This window comes from Neolamprologus brichardi, chromosome 8 (assembly GCF_056152115.1).
Source record: "Neolamprologus brichardi isolate AB-2024 chromosome 8, ASM5615211v1, whole genome shotgun sequence".
Classification (NCBI taxonomy): domain Eukaryota; kingdom Metazoa; phylum Chordata; class Actinopteri; order Cichliformes; family Cichlidae; genus Neolamprologus; species Neolamprologus brichardi.
Genome location: NC_142111.1, coordinates 19,344,873 through 19,357,689, shown reverse-complemented (window position 1 = coordinate 19,357,689; position 12,817 = coordinate 19,344,873). Strand labels below are relative to the sequence as shown.

The following is a 12,817-nucleotide window of genomic DNA, read 5'->3' as shown; positions in this document are numbered from 1 at the left end:
ACAGATATGTGACAAAATCACTCTTTGGTTGATATTTGAACTCTTAATGCCACTCAATAATGTAATAAATGGCTTTACGTCTTATTTCATGGCCAAGATGCCTTTCAAATCTCTGATCTATATGACATAACAGCTCGGGCTGCTTTGGGCTCAAAGGGAGAGCTGTGGTCTTTCTAATAATCTAAGTACTTGGTGGGTGTACATGATTTAACTGCTCCTGAGCTTTGGAAACCAAAACCTGAAATGTAACCCACTATAAAATCTAAGATTGCATTAATGTTTGTGTGTGGGCCAAACAGCTGAGATATTGTTGAGCAGGTTTGTCAACTGTATAATTTTGAGTGTGTCAGGTGGATGGTGAAAAACCAGCTTTGTCAACAATAACTATTCTTGACACTTCACTTTGGTTTGGTTTGCTTCTTTGTTTTTTTATGTAAAGCTTTGAAACATTATTTAATTATATTTGATATTTATGTGGTAGGAATCAGATCATTTGTGATACTGTCTGCGTGTTTTGATACAAATTTTTCCCTTACAAATAAAGCTGAAATAGAAATAAAATTAAACTAGCAGTTTCCCCCGCTTATCTCTTCACAGAAACATTAGAGTAAAAGGGAATTATTGTATTTGGCAAAATGTTGATTCATTTAAATGAAGCCTTTGGGAGGAAATGAGATTATAAAAAACAAAATAATATCGATATTACTTGATGATAATGATATTATTTCATCAAAAGCAATGTAACAAATTTTGACATTTAAAGACTTTACAAATAAATCCTGGAGCACTTACCACATCTAAGATGGCATAAAGCAGAATTTCAAGCGAAACCCATGTTGGGTTTTTGTAATTTTTCACTGGCTGGGTCATCATAAAGAGCTTATTGTTTTTGGTTAGGTTTAGGTTGTTCAAAACATCCTGACAGCTGCAGACACGTTCAGAATATACTCCATCTACAGCAAACAAAAAAACAAAAACAGGCAATTCAGTTATGATAAAAATCATTCTTAATGTAAAGTGCTGTCAAATTTGACCTTTAATTCTTTTCTTCATTTTAAATTCTACTACGCTGCTATTACAGCAGCAAATAGCCAAAGTTTCAAAGGTGAACTTTGCACATTTTGCCCTGATACTGGGCATACACTCATACACTACAACCCTGACAAAGAGAAACACAGGGCTTAAATACACCGAGGGATAACGAGGGAAATGAGACACAGAAGGAGAGCACAGCTGGGAGTAATTAGGCTGGACGAGACAAGGGAAGCAAAACTAGAAACACTGACATGAGACACAGACCTTCAAAGTAAAACAGGAAACACACTGACTGAACTCAAGATATGTAAACTTAACAGACTGGGAGACAGAACATAGGGACCTGAAACATGGGACAGAAAGACACCACGTAAGCACAACATGGAACACAGGAAGCCATATAACAAAACCTAAGAATTATAACCACAATAACCATGAACAAACCTAGCGTAATAATAACTATAAAGATCAAAACAGCGCAACCCACATGAACATAATGAACTCACAGGGGAAAAGTAAAACTAAACACATTTAACCTAGGAACACAGGACCTCTTCAAAACAAAACAGGAAACATAAAAACGCAGACATGACTACATGAACTTGACAACAAAAGACATGCAGACATGAAACACATAAAGGACAAGAGAGACTTAACACAGGGTTTGAAAGAACAAGGGGAGTCTAATAAACAAATGAACTTAGATAACCTAATGAACTTAAACATAAACATCAAAATAAACAAAATCTCAAAACGCTGGGTCAAAAGACCCAGGATCGTGACAAAACCTCCAGCAGAACCAGGCTCAAGGAGGGGTGGCCATCTACCACAACTGGTTGGGGATGAAGACAGAACAAGGACATGCTGCGGAAGACGATTAGAGATGAATAACAACTAATAAGTAAATGCAGAGTAGTGTATAAAAACATAGTGAGTGAAAAAGGTTGCTGTTTCTACTTTAATCCTATAATACACAAAAACACCACTGGAGATGCAGCTTTGATTTGCAGAAAAATTGTTTAAGTAAATAAACCGTACCCCGTAAAACCAGCTGTAAAACCAACAAACTCAAATGCACTTGAAGACACACACAAAGCTTATTTCCTGCTAGGGGTCCACGAAGCCACCCATTCTGTAAATTTCTAGTCGCTGGAAAATACTGGATTATCAGAACACCTGCCAGGATAAACCAGTCTTCACCTTGTTTAATACACTATCATTCACTGTTCTACTGTAAAGAATGACTGGCGCATAAAATGGGAAGTCTTGGTCGGAATATCGGCAATATTTTTATTTATAAGACAATAACTAATGGTTTCCAAAAATGGCTAAAGAGTCTTAAGGGCCTCAGAATATAATCAGTGGCTAAATGCTCAGTGACAAAATTATTCAAGGCATGCTAAAATGAACTCATCCTGAGTTAAGTTTGGTAATAGTCATAATGACAACACTAAAGGTTTGCAGAATTTATCATTACTATCAAAGAACACCTTAATGTGTGTTTGCTTTTGTTTTTAATGTGCAGTTTAAAGTCCAAATGGTAAAGTGGTGCACGCCAGCATGGCTGATTCAATGGCGTAGACAATAAAAGAAGAACAGTCCACTAACCCCCAGATCCACCCTGTGCTGAATGAAATTACTAGCTGGCCTCTTTTCTCATAATATGTTTACAACACGATATCAGGTGGCTGAGAATGAACATGATTGGTTTTAACAAATGAGCTGTGAGGTGAAGGAGGACTGAAGTATGACAGGCGGGAGAGATTGAACGTCAGAAATATGAAATCAGTGAGGTCAGTGAGTGCGTGTTTTTGTGTGTCCAAGATAGATGTTCCCCTTTGATATTGACTGATTTACTGCCCTGTTCAGTTTACATTAGATTAGATGCAGGCAGGATTTAATCTCAAATATCCTTTACACTAATCTGCCAGGCTGCTCTCCTGTAGCAAACATCTATGACATGTCTGCCTGCACCGGTAGAAGGAACCCTCTCCTTTTGCTCGTCTGAGGTTTCTTTCATCTTGTTACTGTTAAATCACTTTTTGAAGTATTTTTTCTCTTTGAGTCTACAACAAAACATTTACAGATTTTTGGGATGCTATATACTATATGAATAATATTGATGTTTTTGGTTGTGACCAGGCTGTGGATAGCCTTTCAGATACTGTTCATCTGCTAGTTTTTTAGGCCTGCCACATCTTCTTTTGCCTTTCACATATCCAGTCAAAGTGCACGCTGCACACCTGATATAAAGCGTTTTGAGAAACATGTTCTTCTTCTTTGGCATTTTTTTGTAAATTCAGCTAAAGAAATGGGAACAACTTCCCTTAATGTTAATGTAATAGACTTTTAACAACACAGTGTCTAAAGGTGCATTTTCAAAACAGTGTTTTCGTTGTTGTTGTCTGGCATGACACAACACCGGTTCATTCTTTGATTTAGGTGGCTTTTTATGCTTAAATGATTCATATGTCAGTGTTAAGTGACTTAACAAACAAATAATTGAATAAAAAACATCCTGAAACTTTTCAAGACCTTCAGAAAGCCTGGGGAACTGTTGCTGAAGACCACTTTTAAAAATTACATGAATGTCTGACTCATTGGAAACAAAATATAAAGAGACGTGATGGCTTAAGGCTTTATTTATTAAAAAATATTCTGAGATGATAATATTTGTTTATATGGCCCACAAACTGAGTCTTTGTTTAAGTAGTTTGGGGTTTTTTGTTTCTTGGTTTTTTCTGTTTATTGGTTTATTGGACACTTCATTCAGCATTCATTAAGCATAATACAACAGCTTGGCCTATAAAGTGATGGCTGATTAATCAAGCCAAAAGTTTAGGGTTAACACTTCGATCATTCTCATTCCAATACATGTCTGAAGGATCATCTAACTTTAACTATGTAAAAGTTGAAAGCAAAACTATATAAAGTGTATATAAAACAAAAAATAACAAGGTTTTACAACATTAACATGATGTCCTAAAATACAAAAAGACAATACAAGCCATATTTTGACACAAATACTCTACAGTACAAAAACTGTAGTATTAATAGGAAATACTCTACATTTCTAAGTGTTCCACTCAGTGTACATGAGAGAGAGAAAGAGCAACACGGTGACAGCATAGAAAATGAAGAAAACCCTATTGATTCTGGCTGCCCACTGGACGTACTTCCCTCCCTTTTCGCTGCCACTGAGGTGCAGATTTAGTGATTTCTTCAGCTCCTTCAGCTCCTCCAGGATCAGCACCAGCACATTATACTCTCCTGTATGATTACTGTTGTTAACCTGCACAAAGTCAAGCAGTCAAAGAAGGATGTCAGAGAGAGTTTATGGTGATGAGAGTGATATTGCATCATGAGCAATAGTGGCAAAAACACTAATCTGGAGTCTAAAAAACATTGAATGGACATAAATTGATATTATGAGCACAATCAGCATAATAACTGGCCTATATTTGCTTTGCTACGTTACCTCTGCTCTAGTTTCCAGCTAAATCAAATCTTGTATGACTATTTCATATTTACCTACAAAATATTTACTGAGCTATTTTGTAGGTAGCTCAGTATAGGACCTCTATTATACTGTAACGCTTATTAACACAAGGTTTTTTCTCAATATTTGTTCAAATAGTTTGATTAAACAGGAAATAGGTTTTGACACACGAGAAACTCACAATTTTAAAGATAATGAAAATAAATATTTTACAACAATCTAACATCTGTGAATACTAGCGATTTACTTTTTATTTAGTGCCACCGCTTACTTATTCTTAATAAATGTGAGGGTTCATGTGTAAAACTACTGAATCTTGCACTGAACCATCAAGTAACACTCTGTAACCTCATCCATCTGCAGTGACCCCTGGTGTTTTAATGCTGCAACAACAGTTTGGTCTTTGTTTTTATTAAAACTGCATGTACTTTTAATAATTTAACAACTTTCTGTTATTGTATCAACGATCATTTTTAACCTTGAATAAAGAACAATTCTAAGTAATTTTCCTCCAAAACTGTGTTTTTGAAAGCTTTTCTTGTGTGTTTAAGGGAACTTAATCCCATTTATAAATAATCTTAGTATCAGTTATTTATAGCAAGTTTATTTCATCATCAGAGCAATGATATTTTATTTAAAACATTTCCTCCAGCGCTGCAGAGCACATAATTTATCACTGACCAACAACAGCTTTATCCAAAGCATTACTTTCATGTGACAGTAATGTCCAGGGGAATATATCAGGACCTGAGAGGTTCCCCAAATAATACTGTAACATAATCAATGCTAATTTCTTCCATTTCTGTAAGGCTGTGTTGTATTCTTCACAACAAAGTATCTTTTCTTTTTAGTCTGCATACAGGAATCTGAGCCCTGATTTGATGTTGGCCAGTCAAAATGCATCCGGAGGCAGTGTGCTCTGAAGATCTTATTCATCCCACTCAAGATGAATTTACACATTTGTTTTGTTGTCACTGATGAATTAAGATCTTGTAAAGATGTTAATACAATTTTGCTCTCCTGTCATGTCATAATAATGCAATATCTGCATGCATATGCTCAAACTGTACCACTTCAGCAACAGGCAGTAGCTCATGCTGTTGCTCATCACTGGACACTATGCAGATGCAGGAACAGCAGGTCTGTCTTTTGTCTTCTGAAAGCAAACAGTAGGTTTGTCACAAGAATTTACACACATTTAAAACATGAAACAGCTGCTAACTAAAGATAAGATGAAGCTTTTGAAATTAAATGTACAGCATGCAAATCATCGCCTTCTTTTTGTTCTCTTTTTCAATAGGTTTGCTTGTTTTTCCAGACACTTTTCATGTTTACTGCATTTAATGTTTGAAAGCATTTTTCCTTTGCAAGTATCTGGATTCTGGTTTTAGCAGGCTGATACTATAGACTAAATCTGTGATCAGTATCTGAGAAGCTTTTTACGTATCTCACCTGCATCGCTGTTATTAGTTTTGGCTTTTTTATGTTCGTTCTTCACCTTAGGTTTGACTTGGGAGTCTTTTTCTATCAGATGTGTAACCAAAATTGTCTCCAGCAGACTGAGCAGCATAAGGGCAAAAATCACAATGCAGTATGTTGCTGAAAGGACAAAACAAGCAACAGTTTTTTTTTTTCTTTTGGTATCTGGTTCTTCTACATACATAAAATACGTCACCACACTTAAACATCATCCCTTAAGGAAAGAGTCTTTACCTATGAGTGGGGTCTTGTTGGACATGGAGGGCAGGATGTCGTTCAGGATGAGCAGCAGAACGGAGATTGCCAGCAGGACGGTGACTTTGAAGCCCAGCTTCTCTCCTCGATGGTCAGCGATGAAGAAGGAGGCGAGATCCAGAGTTAGGAAGAATAAGATGGGCAACAGGAAGTTAATGACGTGGAGGAGTGGCCTCCTCTTCATGCTGAACTGGGAAAACGGGTTCAGTGGTTAGATTAGATTTACCTTGTGTGAAAGTTATCATATTGTGTGGGTGTAGTATTGCAGAAGTAACTTTTAAAATTGGTTATTTATCATAAATTGCTTGATTTGGTCATATAAAGTTATTATCACAAGACCATTGTGGTCAGTTCTACAGCATTCCTGTTTTATGAATACGAGAAGCTTTTATTTCAAGAAATATTTTAATGAAATAGAAAAATGTCTCAGTTTAAACATTTCCTTGTTTTCTCTGTTCATTTTACACAACATCCTGACTTTTTTGGAACTGGGCTTGTAGAGATGTAAATGTTAATGACGTCTCTTATCTTGTTTTTTTTTTTGTTTTTTAATGTAATTTGCCACTTGTGTTTTTCTTTCTGTGTATTACGTACAGTGTATATGAGGTTTTCCCACAGTTTATTTCCAAAGGTCATATTGACTTTGGAGATGGATAGTTGGAGGAATTCCCACTCTCCCTGTGTTTTCATCACTTCACGGGAAAACTGCGTGGCCCGGGAGGAGTTGGAGAAAGGAGAAAGTCGCATCTCATCTACTGTTTTGAGAAATGACGGAAAGAATGAGAGAAACGTTTCAGAGTTCAAACAACTATGAAAGCAGGAGAAAACACACCAAAACACTCATCCTCCCTCACCACAGTGACTTGCAGAACCAATGGTGATGTTGCATGTCTGCGTGTCGAAGGGGAACTTGTGGACATCCATCTTACAGGTACTGACAATCTTAATCTCATCCTCAGAAGAGATCGTCCCATCGTAGGCTACGGAGATGTAATAACTCTGAGGGGAGTCGTCCGTCTGTATCCTAAGACCACAACACACACACACACACACACACACGCACACACATTATTCTCTCTTTCAGTATGTTTGCAGAGCACCTACACAGCATAATTTAATGATACTAATTATAAACTGACTGAATTATTCTGAAGCTCCTGCTGTCACAGCAGCAGGATGATGTGTTTGTTTTAAAGTAGTATAAAAGCTGCTGCGTGTACTTTAATAAAGTGTGCACACAATGAAGCTCCTGACCTTCTAAACAAACACAGGATGGCAGCAGATATCAAGCTGTTACATTTGATGCTGAACAACTATAAAATGAATTTCTGCAAAAAAACAAGCTCCTGCAAACATTCCTCCCTAGTGATATCCATTATGATGGTCAGTTTGGATTTCAGCAGGTTGTTCTCATAGTGTCTATATACCTAAATGCATTGAGTTGCTGCCATATAATTGGCTGATTAGATATTCCTGTTAACAAGCAGTTGAACAGGTGTATCTAACAAATATGTCTAGCCAAAAACAACGTAAACTGCAAACAGGAAAGTGTCTGTTATATCAATAAACTGGCTTAATAAATAGATAGCATCACAAAGCAGCATTGTCCATGAAAAATAAATTGGTGATGACCTAGCAAATAATAATTCTGTTTTACACTTATGACTTATGAGTCATAGTTTATTGGTTGTTATATATGATTTGTTTTAGCAGCTGCCCTCAGCAGTCCTGTTCACATTTCACTGTAAATAAAAAGTATTTCAAATTCAGCTATGAGAAAAAGAGTTATGACCTTCGTTTCACTGTGATTTTCAAAGATTTAACATGCCAAAAGTATTTATTTTGCAATGTGAATCCAATTTTATTCAAAATATTGATCTCTCAGGCCAGGAAACACTTTTTTTGACACACTTTGAGTTGAACAAAATGAATAAAAGTGTCTCCTTTTGAACCTGTTTGTGTTTGATTTTGTAATAAACTACACTTCATGTCCGTGTGTGTTGCTGACTCACATCTCATAAATGAAGACATCTGGTTTCCAGAGGATTTCTCGAGGAATTGTGATATGAGTAATTCCACAAAACTGATCAGGGTCCCATGAGATGCGTTCATTATTCCATATCTGCAGTAAGGTTAGATTATCAGAAAAGTCAAAGAAAAGATCTCAGGCAGACCATGATTTGCATCCTAATTGGACCGGTTTTTATTTCACCTTGTGCAGAATAGAGCAGATAAACCAATCAAAGACTGCATCAAACAGATCAATGTACAATACTTAATCTAACAAGTCCTAAAACAGCATCTGTGGAGCTTAACTTTATCATGAACGTCAAATTATCGTTTTTGTAGTGTGCTTTCTATATTTATTTATTTTAGTTTAATGTTGTTTTGAAATGTGTTGGCATATTCTTTTTTAATATAGACCCCAGAAAGATTAGCTGTGCTTTGTGTTAACCTAATGTAGATCTGAAGAAAATCAACTCACCAGGGTTGCCCAGACAAAGGGAATAAAGGTTTGTGTTTTCTCAATCTGAAAATAAAGTGATGTCAATAATGACCACCTTCATTGTAGCATTTAGCTCATTAATTACACATAAATGCAGTAATGTTGCACCTACCACAGCCAGGATGGCATACAGGATGATGTCCAGCTCTACTTTGGTGGGGCGCGTGTAGTCCAGCACAGGGCGCGTCAGTTTAAACACACTGTTATCTGTGGTCAGGTTCAGATAGTCCAGAACATCCTGGTAACTGCACACTTTCTGACAGGAAGTCACATCTACAGCAAAACAGTTGTAAGATAAATGATTTCTCTTGGAATTTAGATTTTAAACAATATATTTTGCCGTTCATTTTTAACTTTTGTTTGGAGAAAAGAGAAATTGAGAGATTGTACACAGCTGCTTAGTTTGCTTCTTGTTTCTTAATCTATTTTTTTTTTGTCTGCAATGCTTTTATCATTTAATTTTCCTTGTAGTGTCAAAATACTGTTTTCAGGAAACTCAAGTTTCATAACATTTTTAAATCTAGAATTGGATTAATGTGGATTTAAAAGAATTAAAACTGTCTATTGTCATTAAAGATCCCTATGTACACCTATGTTTCCCTTTTCTTCCCTTGCTTAAATCTCAAGTTTCATCTTTTTTATTGGAAATAATAACACTAACTCTCATTTGAACATTTTTCAGTCCCCGATTTGTCTTAATCTGTATTATGCCTTTATGAGATATGTCCAAAAAAAGTTACTGTTACAAACAATGTAAAAAGTTAAAGAATCAGATACCTGCAGGATGGGAAGTACTCTGCTGTCCATTATTGAAATGGAAATAACACTCCAAACAACACAAAGTCTTACCAGTTAAGATGATCAGGATGAGAAAAGCTGAATACATCGTATATCCAGCTGTGAGAGTGTCTCTGTGTGGTTGAGCTACTTCCAGAGGAGCATGTGTCCCTGCTGTTAGAGCTGCTGCCCTGACATTTAATCTGAGAAGGGGAGGGCTGGGCACAATAAATGACCTGGCTTGCTGCCTTAAATGAGAAAAACCCTCCCCTGCACTCTGATTCTGTAATTGGCTTACAGAGGAAAGGGACATACAGAATATATGACACTTACTTCTTGAGGCAGATAAAGATTATAGGTTTACGAGAAGAATAACAAATAAAACTAAGGTAAAGGCGGGTGGAGGGGTTTTATATGTTTTGGGACAGAGATAACGCAAATTTGCAGCTTGCTGGTGACACAGTCTTTGAGTTACATAAGAGATATTTCCTGTAACAGACACAAAGCTGCAAACCTCAGATGAGAAGGTAGAATTCAATTAGAGCGCAACTTGATCACTAAAACAATGTGGTAATGACATTATGAACACTGTCCCCATTAAAACCACTTACTCCTGTTGTCTTCCAGTCTCAGTGCCCAACTGAACATCAAATATCATGTATTATTTAGGCAAAAAGACTTTCTGTACAGTTAAGTGACTTCACTCATACAGTCCAGATTCAGCCTTTTATACTTTAATAGATTTAACAGGCTGGCTGTTATCAAACTGGAGTTTATCTTTGCTACTGATTATTTAGATTACCTATCTAAATGAACAGTTGAGTGTTTGAGCTTCATTTTTGCTTGATTAATAAGTATAACGTATAACAGCTCGTAACTTTTAACCTCTTAACCAGTGTCTGTGGGGTTGTTACAAAAGTATGCCAATGCAAATTAAACCCGAGTTCTCAATGATGGGCAGCCAGGGGCCCCTCCTCTGCCTGTCAAAAAGTCTTCTAGTGGTATTGAGGTTTCTCACGACATCATGTGAACATTGCTTAAGAGTTGTTGAGTTAGATGTGATACAACCATTGGTTGCTGGGGAAATGTGTATTTCCCGACTGGTTGGCAGCAGTTCCTGGAGGTTGCTGGTTTTCACTGGGTGAAATCAGATGCAAAGAAGGCGCTGTACCAAAAAAGCTCTGATTGCTTTGACTGCTAGCATTGTGACAGCTGCCTGGAGCCTTTTCAAATTTGCCTGCAAATAATCCATAACTATGAGCCAAGTGGTAGTACAATTTAACCCTGGAGAACCCATGGGGTCAAATTTGACCCCATGGTTTCCCTAGAAAACCAATGGGGTCGGCTCTGACCCCATGGGTTCTCCAGGGTTAAAGAAGTCCAACAAAAACTGCCAATGGAAAAGGTTTGCCTTACTAAAAACTGTGCCACAGCCCAGCCAACATATTTAACTAACTTTTAGCAATCATTTTTATAGCAACTACCTTTAACCTCCACTACTTGCAACTGGTTGTTAATTGTTTTGTTTCACAACCAGCAGTTATCAGATGGTCAAGAAACAATCTCTAGATCTGTGTGGTTGAGACCTTTTTCACTTAATCCTACATTGTCACCAGGATTTTCACACATCCAAAATGGTGGACAAGTTAACATGTGGTTGGTGGACAATTGTCTGCAAAACCTCAAAAGAAGTCAATGGGAAAATTAGGCTAGTTCTCGTTTGATCGATGAGCTCAGTTAACACTTTGCTAATAAGCTGAGAGTCTCACGCTCTTGTTTCAAATCCTGTTTAATGCAATAATGTTCATTTTGTTCATTCAGAGTGGATAAAGGGCACACAAAGTGTTCTTCAGGATGGTTCTAGCTTGTGACCAAGAAGTCACAAACTAGAACCATATGAGCATGCGGTGTCTTCTTTTTTGGAATAAACTAACACTCAAGACTTGCCTCTGTGTGACTAGAGCAACCTGTTTCAAATCAAAACTGAACAGGCCTTTTTGGGGTTACAGTAAAGTGATGTACGAACCATCTGTGAAGTATGAACTGATCAAATAACCTTTCTTAAGTTAACACTTCTGATTTTAAGCCTGTTTTTACTTGCCAAACTAATAAAACTGTGAATAACTACTGTGTGTTACTAGATAGCTATCTAGGACTAGTATTAACTGTTTAGCTTAATCCTCTCTTTTAAATATGGTCACATCTATTTCCAAAACACCAAAAGAGCAAAGGGCAAAATGTCAGACCCTATAGGCTTCAGAACAGTAGCCAACAAATAAGCAGGTTACGTCACATATCTATCTTATATAGTGCAGTATATAGTCGGGAATGGCTCTTGAACTTCTGGAAGATAAAGATATATCTGACAGGTGACTGACTACTTTTCACTTCTAAAGTGTATCAATTTATTGTTGTGTGTGAGTATTGTTCACAAATCTGGAAACTATTCAAATAACTGTAGTTATAGATACTGAGACTATACCCATGAGAGGACCAGAGTCATGTTTAAAGCTATTTTGGCATTTTTCAGTTGTGTTGCTATAGACCTGGTAGTCACAGAGAAACACTGTACTGTAATGTGTCTGGATTACAACAGGACTGTCTAAATCTTCTCCAGCTCAAACTACATGCCATACCCTAGTGAAAAGGAGGGTTTGTCAAGATTTTTTAGCAGCTCCTGGAATTCCCTATATAGCCTTGTGTGAGTCATATGGAGGACGACCAAAACCATATCACAGAATGAGGACAATTCACCAGGCGGATCATTAGCAATACAAGATTGGTTTTAGTTTGGAGTGATGGAAACAAGTTAGCTGTCAGATACAGAAAAATCTGCTGAGTTGTGTAGTTATAAGTAAAAAGATGAAACCATATTCTTCTTCTTTTTTCTGTTTTTGGATTATTACTTTGTTTTCTTTTTTTAGGACAGGGACTGATAGGGATGCCACATTTGGCTACTGTTATGCTGATTGGTAACATCTGTTGGAAAGTACACAAATCCGCTCACATGTATATATTTGTAAGCAGAAAAGATCATTTGGGGCAACACAGATAAGGATAAAAGGAAGAGAATAGATGGATGGAAAGGTCAATTTTGTTGTGTGGGAATGGTTCCAATTTAGCTGTAAGAATTTTCTACTAGTGAGTTTGAACTTTCTTCTGGGAAAATAAAGCATACCAAAGTCTGAAAAATGACTGTAAAATAAGTGCGTCGAGCGCTTTTCTCCTCAGAGAAGCAGTTCATGCTCAGAGACATAAACCAAAAC

The 12,817-nt window shown here is 36.9% G+C and overlaps 2 protein-coding genes across 2 annotated transcripts in view; both read right to left on the bottom strand.

Moving 5' to 3' along the window:
• The window catches only part of LOC102798336 (5-hydroxytryptamine receptor 3A-like), a 170,965-nt gene that overhangs the window by 31,750 nt on the left and 126,398 nt on the right, over nucleotides 1-12,817 (bottom strand). The gene's annotated exons all lie outside the window — the stretch shown is intronic.
• LOC102798920 (5-hydroxytryptamine receptor 3C) lies at nucleotides 4,109-9,660 on the bottom strand. Its single transcript, XM_087845117.1, has 10 exons — nucleotides 9,609-9,660; nucleotides 8,887-9,026; nucleotides 8,754-8,798; nucleotides 8,281-8,390; nucleotides 7,123-7,292; nucleotides 6,863-7,023; nucleotides 6,248-6,458; nucleotides 5,987-6,133; nucleotides 5,605-5,690; nucleotides 4,109-4,327 (listed from the first exon to the last, which is right to left on the bottom strand). The coding sequence occupies exons 1-10, from the start codon at nucleotides 9,658-9,660 to the stop codon at nucleotides 4,109-4,111; spliced, it is 1,341 nt and encodes a 446-aa protein (XP_087701243.1).